This window comes from Diadema setosum, chromosome 8 (assembly GCF_964275005.1).
Source record: "Diadema setosum chromosome 8, eeDiaSeto1, whole genome shotgun sequence".
NCBI lineage: Eukaryota > Metazoa > Echinodermata > Echinoidea > Diadematoida > Diadematidae > Diadema > Diadema setosum.
The window spans coordinates 780,705-793,605 of NC_092692.1; the positions used below are offsets into that span (position 1 = coordinate 780,705).

At 38.1% G+C, this 12,901-nt stretch overlaps 1 protein-coding gene across 1 annotated transcript in view; it reads left to right on the forward strand.

The window, feature by feature from the left end:
• LOC140231682 (uncharacterized) overlaps positions 1 to 12,901 on the forward strand; it is a 178,846-nt gene that overhangs the window by 165,158 nt on the left and 787 nt on the right. The window contains exons 128-142 of the mRNA XM_072311836.1: positions 614 to 730; positions 923 to 1,150; positions 3,807 to 3,926; positions 4,525 to 4,638; positions 5,188 to 5,547; positions 6,231 to 6,353; positions 6,840 to 6,953; positions 7,663 to 7,776; positions 8,324 to 8,443; positions 9,010 to 9,126; positions 9,461 to 9,577; positions 9,886 to 9,999; positions 10,628 to 10,747; positions 12,004 to 12,160; positions 12,648 to 12,797. Coding sequence (XP_072167937.1) covers positions 614 to 730; positions 923 to 1,150; positions 3,807 to 3,926; positions 4,525 to 4,638; positions 5,188 to 5,547; positions 6,231 to 6,353; positions 6,840 to 6,953; positions 7,663 to 7,776; positions 8,324 to 8,443; positions 9,010 to 9,126; positions 9,461 to 9,577; positions 9,886 to 9,999; positions 10,628 to 10,747; positions 12,004 to 12,160; positions 12,648 to 12,797 — 2,185 coding nt within the window. The remainder of the gene's footprint in view (positions 1 to 613; positions 731 to 922; positions 1,151 to 3,806; positions 3,927 to 4,524; positions 4,639 to 5,187; positions 5,548 to 6,230; positions 6,354 to 6,839; positions 6,954 to 7,662; positions 7,777 to 8,323; positions 8,444 to 9,009; positions 9,127 to 9,460; positions 9,578 to 9,885; positions 10,000 to 10,627; positions 10,748 to 12,003; positions 12,161 to 12,647; positions 12,798 to 12,901) is intronic.

Genomic DNA, 12,901 nt, shown 5'->3' on the forward strand with positions numbered 1-12,901 from the left:
AGTACGTTAAATGAAGCATACACTCAAGTTAGTTTTTGGTAATGATATGGTATATAATATGGGAAGAAAATGAGTACTTCAAACAATGAAGGAGTCATATAAACTACATGAATTCAGGACAAAGTTTGGCATGCTTTTAGACCCCTTGTAATGAAGAGAGTTAATACATGTACAACTAAACAGATAGTGAAGGACGTTGCCGTGTCTTGAAATCAGCGATGCTGATCAATGTTGCTAAGCCGAAATTGTAATTTGTACTCCACATGTAAGATATTATATGCAAAAATGAACAGGGAAGGAAAAAGAGAAAGAAGAGGAAGAAGAAAAAGAAGGAGGAGGAGGAGAAGAAGAAGAAGAAGAAGAAGAAAGGAGACAGGATTTGAAGAGGAGGACATAGGCTGAGAATTAGAAAGATACATCTTAGCAAAATTTCTTTATAGCCGAACAAATAAACAATAAAAAACGTAGGGAGGATAATGTGGCAGCCTTAATTTTTTCATAGTTGTAACCGGAATGTCGTTATAACCGCGTTTGTTATAACGGGAGTTCACTGTACATCATCCAACTCGGATTGTTGATTCTCTCATTTTGTTATTTCTTATCCTTTTAACAGATATCGATGAGTGTAGCAGCGATCCCTGTATGAATGGTGGGCTCTGCTTCAACGATGGTAACGATGGTTATATATGCGAGTGTAAACCTGGTTACGAAGGAACTCGCTGCGAAACAGGTGAGTTTATCTATAATATAAACATATACCTCGAACATTAAAGGTGTACTGCTGCGCCTTTTCCGAGTATTAATTTCTGCGAAGACAGCATCATTTTTAGTACCAGTAAGGCAAAGAACAATATGTACCCAAAAGAGTTTCCAATCTGGAAATAGATATTGGTAATCCCTTGTGATTGTGTCTTGGTTCCAGAAATCATGGAGTGCGCTTCCTCCCCATGTCTGAATGGAGCCATGTGCATTGAAGGCATCAACTCGTTCACATGTCAGTGTCAGCCGGGATTCGCTGGCTCGCTGTGCGGAACAAATATTGACGAGTGTGAAAGCTTCCCCTGCGAAAACGGCGGTGCTTGTCGGGACGAGGTGAACGGCTTCATGTGCTCGTGCCCTACTGGATACTCGGGCGATCGCTGTGAGATTAGTAAGTTTGATTCATTCATACCTGCGTTGAAGATCATGGGTTGGCAGTTCGATGAGAAGAATGTCTTTGTCTAGCCTGCATGAAATAACTTAACCACTTTAATGAATTTACGGCAAAATGTAATGTTAGTCGTAATTTCATCCATCAAGAACCAGAGGTGGGTTGGTTGAGTTGACGCAGTAAAGGTGGCAAACTTAACGTCACGTAGCATCGTTGGAATGACACCCATTTTTAATCTGTCAATTTCTGATGGTATTTTTCCTGATGAAATTAAATTGGCTAAAGTAATTCCAATATTTAAGAAAGGTAATAATCTGGATGTCAGCAATTATCGTCCAATCTCTTTATTATCTTCATTGTCGAAAGTTTTAGAAAAAATAATATACACCAGAATTATTAATTTTTTTAATGTGCACAAAATATTCACAAATTGCCAGTTTGGTTTTCGAGAGAGACACAGTACCATCCACGCAGTTCTTCATTTTATTGATAAAGTTGTTAATGCAACCGACAACCATTCTCATTTAATTAGTATATTCTTGGACTTCTCCAAGGCCTTCGATACGATTAATCATAACATTTTGCTCCATAAGTTATCGCACTATGGAATACGCGGGAAGGCCTTGGAGTGGTTCAAGACTTATTTAGCTAACAGAAAACAGTTTGTTTCAATCAAAGATAATCATTCAGTTATAAGAGATATTAAGTGTGGCGTTCCACAGGGAAGTCTTTTAGGGCCGCTGTTATTCATAATTTATATCAATGATTTCTCCTCTGTTTCAGAGCTACTTTCTTTTATACATTTTGCTGATGATACCAGTGTTTTTCTTGCCCATAACGATATCGATGTTCTTGTTCAACAAGTAAATACGGAATTGAAAAAAGTAACCAACTGGGTCAGAGCTAACAAGTTATCTTTGAATGTTCAAAAAACAAAATATATGCTTTTCAGCAATACTGTTGATTCTTTGAATTCAGAAATAGTTCTGAATGATTGTAATTTAGAAAGTGTGTCATGTTTTAAATTTCTTGGTATTTTTGTAGATAATAAACTTTCTTGGAAAATACATATTGATCATATCTGCAAAATTATCTCTCGCAATATAGGTGTTATGAATAGACTGAAATTCTATATTCCTGAAAAGACCCTATTATACTCCTCTTTGATACTCCCTTACCTTAATTACGGAATTTTAGCTTGGGGCAATACTCATCAGACACTGCTGAATAGAGTGTTATTATTGCAAAAGAAAGCCCTCCGTATTATTTCTAATTCTCCTACACGTTCACATACAAATGCATTGTTTTACTGTTATAAGCTATTAAAAATCAACGAATTATTCTTATTTAACTTAGGTCAATTCATGTATATGTATGATAACAATTTACTCCCACCTATCTTTGGTTCTATGTTTCAAAAAAATCAATCATTCCATAATTACCCCACCCGGCGTTCTAACGAGTTTCATTTACCACTTCTTCGAACGATTTTAGCAAAGAATACACTTATTTACACTGGACCAAATTATTGGAATTCCCTGAATCATGATTTAAAATCTGCTCCATCTATATACTCCTTTAAAAGGAGATTAAAGTCTTTTCTTTTACAATCTTATAATGACGACTCGCAGAATCAGATTAGTTAATAGGCTCACTTTGTTACTCATCCGCAATATCGGCATTGCCGTTCTCTTTATTATTCTAGCTATTGCTCAAGCCTTGATTATAAGATTTTCTTTAACCTATACTTTGCAGTTGAAGGGTTTGTTCTATATTCTTTTTTCTTCTTCTCTTTCTTCCTCAAACCTCAGAGGATCGTTGTCTGTGTTGCATATTCCTTTCTATTCTGTTACCTCGTTATCACGCTATAGTCATGTTTCCTCTTGTGTCGTCAAGTCTGTTTGTTTCTTGTTTTTCCTCCTACAAGTAGTCTTGTTGCTGTCCCAGTCCTGTTGCATGTTCATAACTCTGTTTGTTGTTGTTTTATGTATAACTGTTTGTTCGTCTGTCTCTTAGTGGGCTCCCAAACTTTTTTGTGACGAACTTTTTGTGCGGATTTTTTGCTGTTTTCAATTCAATTTTTACATCGGGCTTCTAATACAAGAGGGGCCCACACTCTACAAGCTCTGTCCTTTTAGTGGGTCCCTCCGTTTTTTTTTCACACAATGCATATATTGAAAACCATTTCACTTTCGTTATCTTAGCACCCATTGCAATGTATCGCTACTGTTAAAATTTTTTTTCCTATTATTGTTGCCTTCTCTGTACAATAAAATATTGTATGCATTGTTTTTGTCACTTAAGAAAGTGAGATTTATGTTTGTATATTGTGGAAAAAACGAATAAATATGAACTTGAACTTGAACTTGAACCCATAGATAAAGAAAGAACACTCATCAAAAAAAGTCCCGTTATGATACATGCATAGCTTACCTTATATATCAAACCATTTCGTCATAGCATGGATAGTCTATACAAAAAGTCTTAAAAAACAAATAACACATGAAGTTTTGTGGTTCATAGGTGTGCCGATGGTTGATATTGTCTTAAGTGTAGGCCTAATTATGTCCAAGATTCATTTTCATAGAAATTTTAATTCGTTGAATTTATCACAGAAATGCAAGTAACGAATAATTCTATCATTCTATCCAAACAGACATCAACGAATGTGAAAGCAACCCTTGTCAAAACCTTGCCACTTGTGTGAACAGAGTGGGCAGCCACGGATATGACTGCTTTTGTCAACCTGGATTTACTGGCACACACTGTGAAATTAGTGAGTATACCACCCTCTTCTCTCACACCATCTCTCTCTCTCTCCTCGTCAGAGCCATTATTGGCTCCAACTAGGCGATCCGTGTCAGACCTGTTTTAGAAGCAAAATGTTTGATATCTGTTTATATTTCATCCTCAAAAAATACTCTCTTTATCTTCTGTGTCTGTGATGTTGCAACGAAAATAAAGGAAAAATTCAATCAATTGCAGCTGTCTCTTTTTGATTTTGTCCCTCAGCAATAAGAGAATAATTATGTCATAAGAGTCATATACACATTGAACATAATCATAGGCCCTACAAGCAGACAAGAGACGTTAATGCTATAACAGAAGCCAGCAGAGTTGCTTAAAAGTCGAAATCAAACCATCCAGGGTAGTTTGACAAAACAAAACGTCCGATAAGTTTTTCTTCAAACGTGACTGGAGGAGATAAAACGGTACAATTTCGGAATAGTGTCAGTGATTGTTTTCTAATGCTACAACATTTCATGTTAAGATGGAATCATATATTAAGAATCGCTCTGCTATAACCCCTTGTTCCCAAAAGGAATTAGAAACTAATATTTTGTCCCCTTCATCTGTTCATTACACCCTCCCAGATATCGATGAATGCGCCAGCACACCGTGCATGAATGGAGGCATCTGTAATGACTTGGCTAATGGTTATCAATGCACCTGCCCTATGGGATGGAGTGGAACCAACTGTCAAACAGGTAATACTATCTCAATGAAATAATCACCATCACGACGACAAAAGCGAGTGTTAGGCTTTATTGACTTCGTTGTGAAGTTATCAGGGAAGGTTCTCTAAGGACTTTACCTCGCTGAAAGTCATCTCCGATCAAAGATAATCCTTCAAATTGACATAGCTCAACAGTGAATTTCTGTATCACGTAACATGAAACTGGTGCTCCTCTTTTTGCCACCCTTTGTAGATGTACCGACCTTACTCTGTAAGGACGAAAAGTATCTCCTGCTTGCAAAGGAGCTTGTGGCATAATATGGAGCATATTATGATTTTAAGTTAGTTAAACTGATTCATGAAGGTTTTGTCTGTAAACTCTTGATTTGCTGTTACGTTCGCATACGGCACGTACAATTCTTTTGACCTCCTTCACGTTTATTGCTATTTCTGTTCTTTTTCCGCGGTACATTGCGTTCGCTAAAAAGCTGACAATTTAATTATACTGTGAGGAACTGCAAGTTACTTTGAAGTTGTTCGATTTTGGATAAAACAAGACGTTGCCTTCCTCCATGCTCAGCTGTCGGATGTCGAGTGAACTACACCTTGGCGGTCGGAGGCAAGGTTGAGATCCACTCACCTAACTATCCATCAAACTACAACAATGGGGAGGACTGCCGGTGGTTTATTACGGGCATCAATGGCCGGCCCATTCATGTTGACTACAAAGACTTCATCACCGAAAACCGCTACGACCGTCTCACCATCGGTGTTGGATCAAATCCGAATGATGCTGGATCGATTCTTTACGAAAGATCCGGACCTATAATGCCTTCCGACGAAACGATACAACCAAACAGTTTGTGGATAACCTTTACTTCGGATAATGAAAAGACGGAAAGAGGTTTCTCCATTGAGATCCGAGATTCAGCCTATGTTGGTGAGTTTCCAATTCACATGTTCTCATACTTAATTATTTTAGAACTGTTAAAGGGACATTCCAGACGATTTTCATAATTTCACATCATGTAGTACATAAATCGACAACTCCATGTATAGATTTGTGGAATTTATAGTGATTCTTGAGTGATTCTTCTTTTGTTCTGCTTCCACGAGCCCCAACTCATGCATTCTTATGGTGACTCTGCCATGTCATCATCCTTGTTCGTTGCAATTTGTTCTAAATTTTGAAAATATTCTTATTCTTCATCCCAATTATCACAAATTCTGAAACTCTGTCCTCAGTATAACTAATTTATAGTTGTTCAAATGTAAAAATCTGAAAGTCATCCGGAGGTCTCCTTTAACCACACTATAAGACACTGAATTAAACTATAACACTAGCAAATGCCCAATTAAAAGTGCACTACCCTTTGGAGTTTTATGACGAACCATAGAGTTTTCAGAAGTTTAGGTGTCACATGCATTACACATTTGGAATCCGTCGCGATATTGGCATGACACTGATCAACTCATGTACATTTTTAGATTAGTAATCATTCTGTTCATGTCAATCACCAAGTGTTTTTAATTTCGGCTTAAAGAAGCCACATATTTCTCCAGAAAGCTTTAAAACATTGTCGGTTTTCCTCTCTCTCTCTCTCTCTATCTCATATCTTACAGCAATCCGACCATGTGACGCTAAGCCGTGTATCAATGGTGGCACGTGTGAGAACGTTGGTAACACAGGGTTCCAGTGTTCGTGCACTAATCTGTGGCAAGGACAAAACTGTGAAATTCCATCAGGTGAGTACAAACGTTAATCCCATCACGGTCACGGACAAAACTACCAAATACAACGGCGAGGGCGATTTCAGATATTAGTCTTATAGGCTGATCTAGGGTCATACATGTAGTGGCAGGCAAAATTCAATTTCTTCGACTGCTGCCCTCATATTTGTTTCTGAGACGACGACCATATTTTAACTGCTTATTCAGTGAAATGTTGGCATGGTTGGATGGATGTAACAGTATGTTCGTCTACAATCGTCCTAAACGCACAAAATAATCACTTTAACTGACATATTGCGCATGGTTGCATTTGGCCCCTTATTCTGTATTGATTCAACTCATGGATCATGCTGTATGATGTCATGATGCTTTGAAATCAGAAATCGTGTGAATCTGAGCTGAATTCATGTTGTCCTAAGTCATTTCTACAGCTGCAGGATGCAAAGATTCTCTTTTCCTCCAAGCTCATGTAGTTTTCTGTCTGCTTTCATAATCCCAAAGCAATAAACAAGTGCGCCCTCAATCCGTGCACGAATGGGGCAGAATGCACCAACATGGGCCTGGACTACACCTGTACATGCCCGGTTGGATTCACGGGAAAAAATTGCTCAATGGGTAAGTTCGTGTTCGTGGACATAACCTACCATGAAATAACTGTTCGTGGACTTACTACGTGGTGTTGAAGTAATAATTATGTATTTCATCCATCCTCTGTATAATTATGTTGCTTCGAGAAATCAATAAATTCTATCATTTGAAAAAAAAAAAGTTCGTGCCATGGCACTTGATTTTGATATTCTTCCAGCCACTAGAAAACCAAAAATGGTTTTACATGGTAGCCTATAGATTATGAACAAACCGTCATAAGGTCTCGAAGTTGCTGGAGTTAATCGATGTGTCCATAGATACATTTTGAATATATCTAAATGAATATGATAATTATGGTATATATAAATCAACGATTGTGCTCCTTCTTCGTGGTCTTCTAACACGGATTGCAACGATAACACGGCTTCAGTGGTTATTTGCAATGACAAACAAAACTTCTTCCAGCTGATGTCAGTGTTAGTCCAGGAAATTTGGACTTTCAGAAATTGAATAATTCAATGAGGTCTTAATATTTGTAAGGTTCGGGCATGTCAGCTTGTTCAATAGATGACTTCCATTCATTTAATTGTTCAGTTTTATTAAATCTTTTTCTTATGTTTGTAAGTGTATACTCTACCTGTTTAACATTATATCACTTAAGTCCAATGAAAGTATTTTCTCGATTAAGAAATACCTTCATTAAAAATTCACCATTTTCCTATGTTTCATCTATCAGAAATCAACGAGTGCGAATCGAATCCGTGCCAGAACAATGGAGCTTGCGTTGATATAATAGGAGGATACGTCTGCGTGTGCGCCAACTGCTACACGGGGGAACACTGCGAGGAAGGTAGTACATCAACGTCACTCTGCCGCTTCTCATAAGATAACACATTATTTTCACTTGAGAGCTTCAGAAGCAAGAAGAGATTGCAATTTTCTGTATCATACCTCACAATGGATGAATAGCAACAAAGCAGCTGTTTGCGGTTTATAAAGTGTTTTACACACGATTGTTGCATTTTACTGTGTCGAGCCTAAACAGTGTAATGTTGCCTGTTGCTTGTCGCAGTGAGCGCAGTGGACGCAGTAATGATATGGGGAAATATTGTAACATGAGTTAATGTAATGTATAAGATGTCTGAATTTAGCACAAAAAAACCCAAACAAACCCCAAAACAAAACAAAAACAAAACAATGTAGCACCGTTGAGACATTGTACTTATGCATGACTACCCAGATTTTTGTGTCTTTGACTTAATGACGTGAATGTATGATAGGCGCATTGGAAAGAATATGTCGCTGCATTTGAGTGATTACGTATGGATGTGTGGATTTCAAAGCTGTGGGGCTTACGTTTCTTTCTTATTATTTTTATGACCTATTCATTTTTCTAGCTCCCACCACCGCAGCCTGCAGTAAGAATGTGTGTGAAAACGATGGAGTATGCACGTTCCTTGACGGGTATTTCTCGTGCGATTGTCAGGATGGATATATTGGAAGCTACTGTCAGAAGGGTAAGCCGTGATACATGATTGTTTCTGTGATGCAAGCAAATGTTTGCATTGTTCCAAAGTAGGTTTTATGCTGTACACTATCATTGTGGCTTATAGTCATCTTTTTTTTCGCATGCTGTCCATGCACTCTTGTGTTTGGTTGCAATTACTGGATGACTACATATTCGCGTGTTTGGCATTCCATGGCATACTTTCAGGAGTAATACTGCAGTGAACAGGATGGCTTAGAAGGTTTGCTGTTCATCAATGTTTCTGTCATGAATTTTCATAAGGTCGCTATTATCAATTATGATAGAGCTTTCAGTTTCTTTACTTCATATATTGACTACATTGTATCAGTAGTCTGTAATCCACCATGACCGCAGTTTTCACAGAGTCAACAGATTGAAAGAGCAATATATGTGTGCAATATGAATTTCTACTATGACTTTGTGGTATATGTTTAGGAATACACAATAACATCCCAAAATAGTTATAGACGAACTACACAAAATATATTGTTCTGATGAATAAGTGACCCCCTGTTCTCATTAACTCGATGTGTTTCGTATTTTGTCCGTCAATAGATATTGATTACTGTCGTGACGACCCTTGCCTTAATGGAGGCACCTGCACCAATCAAAACGGGACGTTTTCATGCGCGTGTACGGAAAGTTACATTGGCGTAACGTGCTCTATCAGAGGTAAGCTCAAAAGTCATTATTGTTTTGTGATTGAAAACCCTTGCCGTTCAGACTATAATTGTGGAAAAATTTAATGCCCGTCTATTTGTTTTCTTTTCTTTGATTTGCGATAAAAAGGTTTACTTTAAAAGTGTGTGCCGAGAGTTCCTTCTAGAATAGACGTATGAACATTTGACATAAGTATCATCGTTGTCATCAATGTTTTCGTCAAGATTGCGTTGTCATATTCAGTCATACATTAGCAAGATTTATTTCATATTGAAAATTTGTCGTTGAAACACGCATTTCTTATTCATGCATGGATGTGATAATGTTCTTCAACTTTTCCATTCAGTGACAACGGCCTGTGTGATGGAGAACCCATGTCAGAACGGAGGTCTGTGCAACTATGTAGATAACTCCTACGTCTGTGCCTGTCCCCTGGGATTTACCGGCACTTTCTGTCAGACCGGTGAGCATTATGTTAGGTTCCTGAAAACAAGTTTATCTAACGGTAGCAGGTTGTTTCTCTGTCCTGGTGGGTTATATTGGATACTTCATGCAAGATGATTATAACACTGAATTATAGCAAGAGATCATCGTATGAATTATTTTCAAAGACTGAATTACACTGTTTATGGACTGTCACTTTGATTCAATCATGTTTGGCGTTTTATCATAATGAGTTCTTACTGGTGATAAGATTAATTTTCTGATACACATTCTTGAAAGTCGATACTCTGAATCACAAAGTGTGTTTTTCTATACTTTGTCTGCAAGATATTAACGACTGCGCCAACAACACGTGTCGGAACAACGGAGTGTGTGAAGACCAGGTGAACGGTTTCTTATGCTACTGTCAGAGTGGTTTTACCGGAGATCTGTGTGAGATAGGTAGGCAGTTCTACATTTCGCATGACAGCTTTTGGTGCTATTAGCACCGTCTATTCTCTTCAGAAGACTTGTTAATCTCGTACGGTTTTGTGTAGAGTTCGTCTCTATGAAGTGTACGTTGTATATCTGCTTCATCAAAATAATAAGGACGATAAAACCATGCGTATACAATATGTCACTTTCCAAACACTACACTAAATGGAGCATTGCAGTGTATAACATGTAAACATGTAATACAAATACAGTTATGGGCACATGGATTGATCACGAATGAGGACATTACTCTATTACCTACTCCAGACACACGTCTTCATCGAGACATGACGTACTATAACTTGGGCATTATGTTTGTTCTTATTAATGTAACTACACTTCAAGGATGTTACATGATCACTGAATAATTCTTACTATTATGTCGAAAAGTTATCTTCAAGCTCTTTATAACCACGTCATGTTATGTTCATTATCTGATATCCTTTAATCAACATTCCCGTCAATCCTCACGCTTTTTATTTCGTAACTATGATTATTGATGCCTCGACGCGCTGACTTATGGATAGAGAGTAGCCCTAGTATGTTCCACTTAAAATTACATCACGGGTTTCTTCGTTTATCCTCCTCTATACAGACATTGATGAGTGCGTTAGCAATCCATGTCAAAATGGAGGGACCTGTTTCAATGGTATCAACAGGTTCTACTGTCAGTGTCCGGATGGCTTTAATCAACCTGTCTGCAGCTCAGATGGAGGTCTGTTGTTCAAGGATTTTTCTCTTCTGAATCAACTGACAGTTATTTGACTTACAAGTATCCTAGGCCGGGGGGGGGGGGGGGGGGGGGCTCCGAGGGCCCCCCCCCCCCCCCCCCGCCTCGACGTTCCGCGCGATGTATAATCGCTAACGTGAAAAGCTATCGCCGCGACGTTTCATGACTTTTTTTTTCTGTCGAGTCTCCCGCATCTTTTGACACCAAATTTGCGATGCCCGGGCGCGCGGTTCCGAAGTTTCGCATTTAATAAGTACATGCATGTCAGACCAAAAATTGCTCAAACACGGGAATTCGTGTACAATTTCAATGGAAACTGTGCTTACAGTCAAATTTCATAAAAGCATGATTATTTTGGGGTTTTATTGATTAAAATTAACTAATAACATATTTTATTGTTCGGAACAATGTCGCGGACAAGTTTCATCGAAAAAACAATGAAAAACATAAAGTCGAAAAAAAAAGAAATATATAATAAATAAAAAAAAAAAAACAATAAAATACTTACGAAATTTTTTCGGATGGCTCAATTTTTTTCTCTTATATTTGCTTAGGACACTAAAAAGAATATTTACACACAAAAAATGTGCCCATTTCGAGCTTTATTTAGTGATTTAAACCAAAGTGTCTGATTTCATGCATCATTATGCATAAATTAGCGTAATTTAGCATAAATGACAATTTTTTTTTTTAAAATCTAACTTCGTAGTGCTTTAGATTACATCATAGGCAATGTGTGTGCCAATTTTCGTCGCGATCGCGCGGTCGACGGCCGAGATCTGGAGGGGGGGGGGGGCCTGGGAGCCCCCCCCCCCCCGGCTCTCTGATCTACCTAAATAACCCGGCCTAGTTAGGGTTAAAGACAAGTGCTTCCCTTGTACGTAGTGTATGAGAACATTTTTATTTAATGGTTGTTCAAGAGAAATCTATATTCTTGGCAAAATTTGCCAGTGTAGGAAGATTTTGACACAACACCAGAGGAAATTTAACGTGGTGTGTTTGCTACAATTTGAGAAATCTTTATTTTTTTATGTGTGTTTTCTAATTAACCAGTCAGCTTCTTTGCATTCAGAGTTTTGATACCCAGTTCAAACTGTGTTACATATAGGAGAACATCATTCCGAATGGAGACAAACCAAAACTGGTATATCTCTGTATAAAAAAACCTTAACTGTTAGAAGTTGTTGAAGTTCACTCTAAATTCTCATGCGTTCCTCATCCTTCCCCGTATCCATCGATAGGAACAAACCTGGCACAGACAGCTGACCAGTACACGTTCCTTGGTCAGGAGATTTCCCTCAATCCGTGGTACATTCTCCTCATCGTCGCCCTCGCTCTCATCGCCGTCTTCTTCCTCATACTCTTCATCTCTTCTGCAACATGCGGCAGAAAGAAAAGGTAAAGACCAACGGCCATCTCATTTCAATATATTTACTCTTTTCTTTCGTGCTGTATGCTTTATCGAGCAATCCATGACAAAACGAAATAATCTGTCAAGTCAAGTGATAAAGAATTTACACTAAATCAAAATCTCTAAAAAGTAATACATGTTTTATGAATAAAAGATTGAAGTTGTATTTTTGAATGCTATCGAATTGGCATTGCTTTGAAGAACAGGCTGAAAGGGCAAATGTAATATCCACAGAGTGTGATAGCTTGAAAGGTATTTAACAGAACTATGGTCTCACAATCTATTTTTTTGTGCCTAATCATGCAATATTCGTCTCTCGAGTTTCATGAAAGACTTACCTAACGTATGTGGCAAATCTTTTTTGTGTGTTTCACTGTCATCGGAATCACGCTTTCATAGTAAATTGTTAGACGCGTATGACTTATTGTAATGTTTCTATAAAATGTTTACATTGCCTTTTCGTCTTTTCTACAGTGCTCTGTACGATGCAGAGTTGGCGAAGAAAGAGCGAGAACGAGGCATACCAAATTCTCAGCTGCATGATTCGATCCCTGTCTTCGAAGACATGGACCGGCCGGCCACCCGGGAGAACGACTACGGCTTTCTGCCGCCAAATGCAGCCGAGTGAGTGCCGAGTCATAATGAAATAATCAAAATATCGAAATTGATTCATGCAACATGAGTGTTTGCTAAAGCAATTCAAATTGGTTAGTCACCTCGAATATGAG